At 39.9% G+C, this 11356-nt stretch overlaps 1 protein-coding gene across 1 annotated transcript; it reads right to left on the minus strand.

The window, feature by feature from the left end:
* Positions 1-22: 22 nt before the first annotated feature.
* On the minus strand, positions 23-11082 carry LOC145458947 (parapinopsin-like). Its single transcript, XM_080337462.1, has 5 exons — positions 10923-11082; positions 6564-6787; positions 4214-4354; positions 2742-2831; positions 23-202 (listed from the first exon to the last, which is right to left on the minus strand). The coding sequence occupies exons 1-5, from the start codon at positions 10939-10941 to the stop codon at positions 38-40; spliced, it is 639 nt and encodes a 212-aa protein (XP_080193588.1). The 5' UTR covers positions 10942-11082; the 3' UTR covers positions 23-37.
* Between the last annotated feature and the right edge of the window lie 274 nt (positions 11083-11356).

The raw sequence follows: 11356 nt of genomic DNA on the forward strand, positions 1-11356 counted from the left end.
GTCGCCGAATGCTGCTATATAGGTCGATACTTGATGGTTATTTATTTAATTTGGCCTTTTGAAGCCTCGTTCGTTGAATCGTCCTAACTTCCAGGAGAACTTCGTACGTTAGTTGGGAGAGGTCGCGGTTGTTCTGTTGACGTCCCGGGTCCCATTCTGTCGTACCAGATGTATCCATAGAGGAAATCATGATGTCTTTGAACTAAAGTATATGTAAGGAAACATGGGCGATGGTGTACAAATGCAGCCAAAAGTGCAAAGACATTATAAGCGAAAAGGTCTACCGAGAAGCAGACATGGGGTAATCGCGATTAGTAATCGTAATCGATTACGACGATTACAGCATTTTCAAGTAATCGTAATCGCAATCGATTACATTCGAAAAAATCCCGAAGTAATCGTAATCGTAATCGACTACTTCCCATATTTAATCGATTTTTTTTGTGAAAGAACGATTACTTTTTATTGGTACAAGGACTGTGACATAAACTGAACACTCGTGAACAAGGAATACATATTATACCAGTTATTGAGAGCACAAGCGTCGGATTTTCTAATGCCACTGCTCATTATTACGTCAGAGGTAGCCTATTAGCTTTGCTCGTCTTTGCGTGAGAAGTGTCCAGTCCAGTCCACCTCCACACATAGTAAATAGATATTCGGTGTACATGTACAATAGTGTGATTGTAAGAAAACCCATCATGCTGTAAATCGGGTTATCGATACATTTCAGACACCACTACCTCGCATTTACCTCGCAACAGGATACTTAATCACCTCTCTGCCTAAGTAACTTTAGTATTGAAGTTTGGTTCTGATTAGTTAACAATAGAATGTAATAGTTCTAATTCTATAGTTAAATGCAGTTTCAGTTTTGCTGCTTGGCGAGCAGTAGGCCTATATGGTACGAACCTACACCAGACAAAGGCTTGAAATTTTGTAGGCTACTCGTCAAATAAAACATTACGGTTTCCACAACGGCGCATTAAAATCAACAGCTGCTGATTTATATCATAACTGAGCCGTTGGTTTGCCGTTTTCGTAATGGCAGCCTGCATTACATTATCTGCATTAAGTTGAAGGCAGAATTTTATGGTCACTTTCTCTTATTCTCATATTATTCTACTCAAAACGGGCGCCAATCACTATTTCACCATTTTTTACTGAACATTTGGACCTGCCGCCATAACCATCAGCTTATATACCATGTTAGCGTGGGTTGTGACTATAGAATCAGGATCAAAACCGCAAAAGTTTCCCCAACCCAAATATTGGTCTTGTGCCCCCATAGAGTAGTCAATTTTGAAGTTGAAGATTTAATTTATTCAATAGTATTGGTAATTTCATTATATTGCATTTTTATTCCTATCTCAGCGCCCGATGGCCAGATTAACCCGAAGAGCAGGGGCGCGTAATTCATAATTATAACATCTGGTATCTTGCAATAGTTACTTTGTTGTATGCTTTTAATTCGTGACCTCCGGTCTGTTATATAGCCAAAAGATATTGATTGTAGTGGCCCAAACATATCAGAAAAAAGAAAAACTTGCGTGAGACGCACTCACGAATTGTCATGTCTAATGCTCTGTGGGTGCCCGGGTGGCATTTGCGTCGTGGGCTCAGATTGAAAGGAATGGACTGTTAGTCACGCCCACCCAGCGCGGCTATTGACAATGGACACATACCATAAGTTTCCGCCAATGTCGTTCTTTAGTAGCACACTTCGTGGAGTCTCATGTTGGCCGAAACTGCATATCTTTTGATGTGTCGAGGAGCGGTATTGAATGGCACCTAAATGCCTATTACTATGAATGATACATGCTTTATTTCTTGAGGGGGAGACGTATGCATTTCGAAATCAATCTATCTAGACTTCTAGAGACATTTAAATCGCAAAGCTCAAAGAGAATTTCCAAGTTAATGAAATCTCTCGAAAATACTCTATAATTTATGTTGGTTTACGAAATACTTTTGAGTAGCCTACCCTCCAACCACGCTCCCCACCCTATTGGGGAATTTGGGGTGCAGCAGTTATGGTCCTGGCAAGAATGCAAAACGTTGTGTGCGATAAACCGTCCTCTATAAAATGGGCAATGGGTACATTATGACGTAACAAGGAAATGTCCCATCTTTTGTAAAGACAGTTGTTATATCATTAGGCCTATTCATGTATTGTCTTCCAATATAACTACTACGATGCAAAATAAATGTAATCGTGAGTAATCGTGATTACTTTCCCAATGTAATCGTAATCGTAATCGACTACTTCCTGATTTTGCTGTAATCGTAATCGTAATCGTAATCGCGTGATTCAGAAGTAATCGTAATCGCAATCGATTACATTCATGAAGTAATCACCCCATGTCTGCCGAGAAGTAGGCTGAATGTCATGCCAGTGTACAATGTAAATAAGGTAGAATACAGTTACTATTAGATCAACTAGCATATTACAATACTCATATTTCCTTCTTCGTATCAAAGTAATTACGAATCTACGATAGACGATATATGTAAACGTATGACCTTGGTAGCTTTCCCACCATATTTAACGTCCACATGCGAATCAATATAACTTTATTAGTTACACGAGCTTTCGGACTTTCGCTTTAACACCTGATGAAGGAGCGGCGCTCCGAAAGCTCGTGTAACTAATAAAGTTATATTCATTCTCAAGTGGACGTTAAATAGGGCGTGAAAGCTACCAAGGTCTTACGTTTACCATATACTTGAAATTCACAAACCTTGGAGTCCATCGAGAAGTAGATAAATGGGTTGAATAGGTGTGTTAATTGACGAAGATATGAAAGTACGGAGACAATCCACGGCTTTAACTGGAAGAAAGGAGTCTTTATTAATCCCAAGACGTAGCGAACCCTGAAATGCCAATGCACAAGCTTTCAATGCTAGATTGTGTCCAGTTGCGCATTGCGGGTGTATTGAAGGGGTGAAATGCTAGTAAGAATAGCATATGCTATCATTATGAGCCAGACGCGAAAAGGTGGTTATTCGCGACACAAAGTTATTTAAAACAACACATTTGTTCCCGAGTTGAAATAAACATGCCAAATTGGATCGCAGACTCCAACCCCGGGAGTGAATATACATATACATTATACAACCATGCTACACTAAACCACAGGCTGTAGGTCACTTGTATAATTATCGGTAGCACTGCCTTGACAACTATAATTATGGCTCTTTGAAACAAGTTCATCCAAAAATTAGTGATAGTGTGATTGGTTAACTGACTTGTGTTCGAGCTACAGCTTGTTCGCATGCTGGACTTGGCTGAATAGAGTGCATTGAATAGCACATTTACATGTTTTTAGCATTCGCATTCTCCAGCTCTGCATGACGCAGGGGATGAAAGTGTAAGGTGAAAATCATTTCTACCTCCGACGGATGTTTAGTTTCCCACCACTTTATGGCGCAAAGCGTGAAACACATTATATAAAGAAACACACCAATATTCGGATTTACAGCGTATGCGGTGGTAGCCAGATTTGAAGTGATCGCATCAATTCCACGGCTGTGATTTCACTCATAGTGTTAGGAGAGTTTCTTGGAGGTACAGAACTTCAATATACAATTCAGTAATATTTTTATGTTGAAATGAACCCGAATATTTTCGGCTGACACTCGTCAGAGGGAATCGTCAGCAACTAGTTGAGAATTGGAAAGAAAACTGTATATATATATACAGTATATAGAAACTAGTACAATAGTACTAGACACAACAGTAATCCTGTGCCAACGGCGCGTTGACCTGGCGCTTATTTTGACTCCTTTGAGCCCCACGAGAAAACTTTGGACACACCTGGTGTATACGCTGTATAGTAAAGATTCGTCCTTAACTAACCCCATAGGTCTAACTCTAAGATATGGCCATAGAATGCACAATGACATCGCAATGGAGATAGTGTAATGGTTATGCGTCCGGCTTCTCGAGCGGTAGGTCGTGGGTTCGATCCCCGGCCGGGTCATACCAAAGACTCGAAAAATGGTATCCGCAGCTATCCTGCTAGGCGCTCAGCAATCACGGATAGCATGGAGGAGAAAAAAAAACGGGGGCGCAGACTAGATTGACCTCATGGGGCCGTATCGCAACTCCGTCGCCAAAAGCATCTCGATGGTGCAGGCGAGAAAGAATATCATATCTCTCTCTCTCTATCGCGTCTTGCGAATAATGTTGACTATATCAGTCTTATATTACCTTATTTCCCGTTACCACTTCTCTCATAGATGATATCGAATATGGCAGCCAGAGCAAAAAGAATACAATTAACATAACTTGATTCGTGTAATGTTCCCGAGCTATTTTCTGTGACTTGTGCGAACCTCTTCCCGCTGGAACCTGAAAACGAAACGCACCCGATTTCTCTGCGATTGCAACTTTTCTCTCACTGTTTTGGAATGTGTTAGCGGTAACACTGCAGTTCGCAAGATATAGATATGGCTGGGCAATATCGAGATTTTTTAGCGATTCGATTATGAATAGAGTGTCAGCCTTCGAGTCGAGTTGAGTAGCCTACATTCGAGTATCACTAACTATGGCGTCATAACAATGTGAAAGATGATATGTACCTTTTATGCTACCGAAAAGAATATGATGCCAGTTCTAAACGACAATAAAGATAATTTTCTGGTATTACTTCGACCATGCATTACACTTCGTGTCTAGTCTGTTATTTGACCATGACTTCACATATATGTCATTTCCATTAACGTGTGTAGCTTTGTACTACATATCTCGTATGCTGCTATACGACCAATCGAGGTTTCATGGCTTTGGACCAGTGGTTCTCAAACTTTTTGAGACACGCCCCCCTTTATGACAGTGACGAATTTCGCACCCTAATCGTCATATGACAAAATGCAACCAGAATGCTAGCAATCCCAGCGGATAGTTTGATGACATGGAAGGTTATGGCTAGGGCGATTTTTCTTTTGACCTAAAAAATTAAAAATTTGACAATTTTTGATCTTAATTAACTTAATTTTGATCAAATTTTGACCTCATGTATATGTAAATTAGTTTTTTTTCCACATAATGTTAGAATTGTACAACTTATCTTTCTGGTTGTAGCTGTCTGTCCTTACGAAGTAGTTTGGCTTGAAAAAAAAGTTTTTGACTTGAAAACTGACATATTTTTACATGAAAATACATTATTTTAACAAACTCTGGACGTATGAAGAATTCCAGTATAGTTACATCACGCATTTTGGTAGAAATTATAAAAATTTGTTGCAGTATAACGAAAGATACTTTCCTGCACTCTGGTTGACTGGCAACACTAAAGGTTGTTGCTTCATTCTGACAATGTTGTCTACATCACAATTTTTCATCATGCGCCTCTTGATATAAGAACCAATGCCCACACAGTCTTGCTTCAGTTAGGATATTGCGGTACGTTGAGCATAACACCATGTCAGTCTATTTGTTTCGTTTGACCGTTTATGATTCACAATGAGCAGATAATGGACCGTCTACAACGGTAGGCAAATAAATTAGGCCACAAGCTGTAAAATGTCAAATGATAAGTTCACCAACAGCGCAAACATCTACGATACAAACGAAATGCAGGTTGCAAGTTTTTTTTTTAATTTGTAAACAATGTTGACAATTTTTTGACCTAACGCTACAATTTTGACAAAATTTTGACTTATTTTGACATTTCATAAAATCGCCCTAGTTATGACTGTTGATTAGAGAATTCTCAAGTATGAAATTCGGACTATACACAGAGAAATAAAAATGAATTGAAGGCAAATCGTGCGTAAATCGCGCCTAGCGCGAAAAGTTTTTTCAGTTGACCGCAGCTTCGCACCTCCTTCAGATTCTTTCACGACCCCCGTTTGAGAACGACTGCTTCAGACTGTGGAAAATATTGCTATCGAAACTATGAATTTCGTTCATATTCTTATAGGTAGCGTATAATTTCAGAACTCAACAAAAATACTCTCTCACTATACACGAGTCGAATCATTAGAATTAATAGTCGACTCAGATTCGAGTACTCGAATCTTCGGGCCCAACCCTAGATATAAACAAAATATAAAATAAAAAAGATTTACAAAATTGTTTCTCTCCTATAAACAAATTATTTGTGTCTTCGGTCACTTTAAAATCGGATAAAGTGTTTGAATATTTTAGATTTTATGTTTTGGCTTATAATCCTGATCATACTATAGTGCGGCCCCCAATTGAATGCAAATACTGAATGCTGTTCTACAACTCAAATATTGCCCACCAATGGTGTTACAACACCACCACCACCGTGCGGCACGTATTGCCATTGCCCGAACGTTTGTTGCCCGGGATCGACTCCAGAATTTCTACCTAAGTGTTGGAGGTTTATCTAGGCTCCTCCTCGCCATCTCATCCGTGTAAGCGGTGTCTTATAAAAGCCTAGAAGTGGGCCGTGCTACAAGTCGCAGCTATACGAAATAAAAACGGAGAAAATTGGCCTGGTGTAAATGACCATAGTAGTCGACAAACACCGTGAATACCACAAAAAACAACAACGTTTGTTACGGCTAAATTAAATCTTCGTGACAATTACCTTCCTATTTGGTGTCGCACTCCACAAGCAATACCCGTAGAAAAAACTAACTCCAGCTGATGGTGCGAAAAAAGATAGAATCCAGTAAAATATATAATATGTCCGCCATCCTGATTTCGTCCAACATGGCGCGCAGCTGATCCCTATTCCTTCCACGTCGAAAGAGTCCGAAATAAGAATCGGGATATGCCACATCAAACTCCATACCGAGATAAATACCAACCCTAAGAGAGGTTAATTAGCTCATTAAGCATCAGTCTTGGACCACTAGATAATAATTCTGGTTGTCGGATTAGACTAAAAGAGCGAAATGGCGGTAATCTATAATTCGTGAATTTTTTCTTTGCTCCATTTCTAATTGTGATCTATTTTGTGAAATGTTCCTACGCTCTAATTTCAATTCTAATCCAGCCCCTGGTTTTCTTGAAAATGCTACCGGATAACTGTGTAATTAGGGTTGCATTTAAAACAAAAATCAATTTAAAACAAACACGTTTAAAACATAGACCTTGTTTAAAACATGTTTTTTATTGTTCTCTTTTATTATTCATGACGTCACAAATCTTCAATTGTGGCGTCACACTGGAATGTCATTGCCCATTGAAAATGTAGGGTAAATATGGCTCCATTGTCGAAAAGGCTTCCGAGCCCTGTCTTAAACCAGCGTGTACTCAAAGGTGGTGTGGACACTGAGGGAAAATCCCCTTCGCCACGCTCCGATTGGGTAGTAGACTTTGTTATTGTCGATCCGTTCGCAACACACTGATTCGATGCAAACGTCACTATTGATATGTGTTGATTTTGACGATGTTTCATATTGAGTTAGGTGAGAAGATTTAGTATGGCATATCTTAATGATGTCATCTAATACTGTGCCAAGTTTCAAGGTCGTGACTCCATGATTTCGTTATCGCAGTCGAGTATGTGATTGTCGATCCATCTGAAGCAGTGATTTAACGGGAATGTCGGAATCGGTATGTGCTGATTTTGATAGTGGTATGTACCGTGATGGGTCACGAGATTTGGCATGGTATATCTTGACGATGTCATCGAACAATATGTCGAGTTTTAAGTTAGTCACTTTATGAGTAGGGTAGCAATGGCTTGTCCAGATCGACTAAGGTGTGCGCTAAACTGACACTAGCCTACCGCATACCAGATTTTACGTAAAAGTCGCTAATGATATCTGTTGATTTTGACGGCGTTCTGTGCGTGGTTGGGGGACAAGATTTCGTGTTGTGTAGGGATGGTGTGAACGTGAGGTTCACGTTCGCGTTCTGTGTGTGAACCTCATAAATTTGGAGGTTCGCGTTCACAAACGAGCCTTGGTATGTTCTGGACTGTGAACCTTTTTCATATACTACAATTATGACTTCATTGCAACATCTTAGGTTGAAATTTATTGCATTTCAACTGCGGGCCACTATATGCATAGTGCTGGCAGCATAAAAAAAATCAACAATAAACGAGCATGCCCCTTGAAAATCTCAAAAATTTTACTTGCTTTGTTACAAAAGTTTTCTCGAATATTGAGTGACTCTCAGCTGTGAGCTTGACCCACAATCACACAACATCAAGAGCGAAATACATTACGTAGGTAGTCAGCAAATGATGCTTATTCAACCAATCGATGATATTGATATAAATAATTCATCCATGTCTGCTCAATATCAACGTAGCAATACTCAGAGACCGAATAAATTGTCCGGTCTGGCCTAGATCGTTAAGGCGTATAAGCTTATATTCCCTTGCAATCCTCGTCGAAATTGTCGACAAAGTGACGGAAGATATGATTTTATTATGGGAATATTATATCATTTGATTGCCCAGTTTATACATTCGGCGACGTTTAAAACGTCAATATTATGTACTTCAGCATTGTGGCATTATATGGGGCCCCAGTCGTCGCTAGGTATCGTTTTCATTAATATAGGCTATCACTTCACTGAAATGCAGGGTTTGAATTAGGCAATCTGACGTCACGTGACGTCATGAGGTTCAGGTTCGCGTTCACACAGAACTTTTCAAAAAGGTTCGCGTTCACACGAACCTGAACCTTTCAGGTTTTTAGATAGGGTAGTTGTCAGCCGATGTTATGAATGAAATATGTCAACAACTATCCAAAGTTCGTTCTCTGCGTGACTGCCTAATCGCGTCGAGCAAGTGCTACGGTGAAGACATCGTGCCATTTAACTGGTTAAGGAATGACGCGCAGCCGCGACAGCTGGAGCGTGAAGGTCCTGTGGAAATTTCAATAAATTGCAGCTCCATTACGGTGGCGTTCTGAAGGAAATGGCTGCGGCCAAAAATTGTTTTCGTTTTGCCCTACATTTGATACCACATTATTTTTAGAGCGCAGTGCCCCTTGTAAACTTGATCTTATTTGAAAGCTACTGTCGCGCTGAATCTGAAAATATACATTATAATTTCATCCAGGCAATGGAAACACGCCGAAATAGCCTTCAAAGCCTTAAAATAGGCATTGTTCTAAACAATTGCACCGACGCAGCACAATGACCATAACAATGACCCTTGCGTGGGCACGATTGTTCAGAACAATGCCGATTTTCAGTCTTTGAACGCTATTTCGATGGGGTTCTATTGCCCTGATGAGATGTTAATGTATATTTTCGCGTCGGGTCGCCAGCTCTGGGATTAGCAATTGTGTTGCTTTCAGATTGCTGAGATGTGATTCCTCTGAGCAAGCAAGCGTGACGGCAGGTGTTGCGTATCTACCGGTTGGTTAGTTATCTATACTTAAGCTAGGGTTCCCATACGTCCTCCTTTCGGAGGATTTGTCCTCCTTTTTCAGGTTTTTGAAAATGTCCCCCGGGGAAGCCTGAATGTTTTCCTTTTTGAGAATTTGTCCTCTTTTTTGAGAATTTTTGTTAATTGTTGGGCAAATTCGACTGAATCAGCATTGAAGTAACGCCCCGGCGGCTATTTCGGGAGCTGAGTCGGAAAGTTGACCTATTTTTTTTAGTCAACCGACCACGAAGTGGGAAAAATTTACCATTTTCCCTCCGGTATTCTAAGTTTGATAATTTTGAAAAAGTGTCCTCCTTTCCCGATTCCAAAATATGGTAACCCTAACTTAAACTATAGAATGTAAACGTGGAATGGCAACGACCGATTTTGCAGCTTCGTTCCGCTTCGCTGAAGCTTTACTCAGACTTATTTTACGGCAGCTACTGTAGGATTTCTGGCAATCCAAAAGTTGTCTTCCAGAGCTCAGAGTTTACTGAATCTGGTCTTGATCGAAAGCTACTGTTGCACTGATTCCGAAAATGTAAATAAAAATATGATCAGGCACTGAACCGCTTAGAATTCGCCCTCCAAGCCTGAATTATCGGCATTGTCCGAACAATCGAAGAGCCGCAATGGGTCATTGTTATGGTCATTGTTTTGCGGTCATCCGATTGTTCTGAACAATGCAGATTTTAGATGTTGAGGGTGATTTTTCATCTAAGTGCGGAGCCTGACCATATTTTGATTGATATTTTCGAAATCAGTGAGACAGTAGCTTTCGATTAAGACCGGATTCAGTAAATTCTGAGCTCTGGAAGACAACTTTTGGATTGCCAGAAATTCTACAGTAGCTGCCGTAAAATAAGTCTGGGCAAAGCTTCAGCGAAGCGGAACGAAGCTGCAAAATCGGTCGTTGCCATTCCACGTTTACATTCTATACTTAAACAGACCAACAAATGTCTTTGACCAGGTCTACATTGTAATGCAGCATTTTTACGGTCGGACGTGATCATCATCAAAACATTCATTCAGTACCAATGTTCTAAAAGTAACGTCCCGTAACTGTTAAACCGACGACGATTTCGAGGAATCCAATAATCTATATAGACACGTTGACTATATCGAGTGCAAATCGTCCGTCGGCTCATACTACATATTACTACTATAGGCTACTAATTATACAACTTTTGAAAAAAAATTGATCTTTTTAAAACGGCCTTGTATAAAACATGTTATAAACTGAGTGTTTTGAAACACCATTTGCTCTAAATGCAACCCTATGTGTACTGCGAAACGAGCCAAGCTTGCTGTACAGACATTGCTGTACATTATTATGCTTATGAGAATGAATCTGATTTGATATGGATTGGACTTGATTCAATATTCAAGTTTCCAGAAATTCTGATCTAATTTAGAACAAACTGTGTAGCTATATTTCTAATTCTAGTCTAATTTGGAATAACCCGTGCAGGTGTAGTTAAATAATGATAATTCTAATCTAATTTCAAAAAGAAGAAAATTTTCTAGTTGTCAAACTCTACTACTGATTGATTACTCAGTAGGCTTCTCAAGCTTCCTCAGCTATATATATCGACATAGTATTTCACCAACCTTTGAATGCCGTTTTCATGTAGAAGGGCGATCTGTAGCGTATATACAGCGCTCGACAAAGCACAAGAAAGACAATAGTTGTCAAGTTTGCGATCCCTGAAAGCGATTTATTGCATAGGTAATGGCAACATAGCCGACATAAAAAATACAATCAATACCAGCGGTGGGCAATTATTTTTCCCAGTGGGCTATAGGCTAATGTGAAGCAGAAAAGACATCGGCGAGCAGAGGCAAAAAGTTTAGACCAGTGGTTCTCAACCTTTTTCACCTCGCGGACCGGTAAAATTTCTAAAGATATTTGGCGGACCGGTGGAGCTTAATAAATTGGAATCACTCCAAAATGTAATGGGGTAGCCAACCGTTTTGCTATTAAACGGCCGCATTTCGATTATTTATATATCCTACGGCCGCATTCCAGGACATAGTTGTAATGA

This window comes from Botryllus schlosseri, chromosome 16, assembly GCF_051294905.1.
Source record: "Botryllus schlosseri isolate E-star chromosome 16, Bs_hap1, whole genome shotgun sequence".
Lineage (NCBI taxonomy): Eukaryota > Metazoa > Chordata > Ascidiacea > Stolidobranchia > Styelidae > Botryllus > Botryllus schlosseri.

What these genes read in the sequence shown, in the direction of transcription:
- LOC145458947 (XM_080337462.1), bottom strand. An exon ending in GTGCGACACCAAATAGGAAG is followed by an intron (nt 4,355 to 6,563) that starts GTAATTGTCACG and finishes TTTCGTTTTCAG; the next exon opens with GTTCCAGCGGGAAGAGGTTC. An exon ending in AAGTGGTAACGGGAAATAAG is followed by an intron (nt 2,832 to 4,213) that starts GTAATATAAGAC and finishes CCTTTCTTCCAG; the next exon opens with TTAAAGCCGTGGATTGTCTC.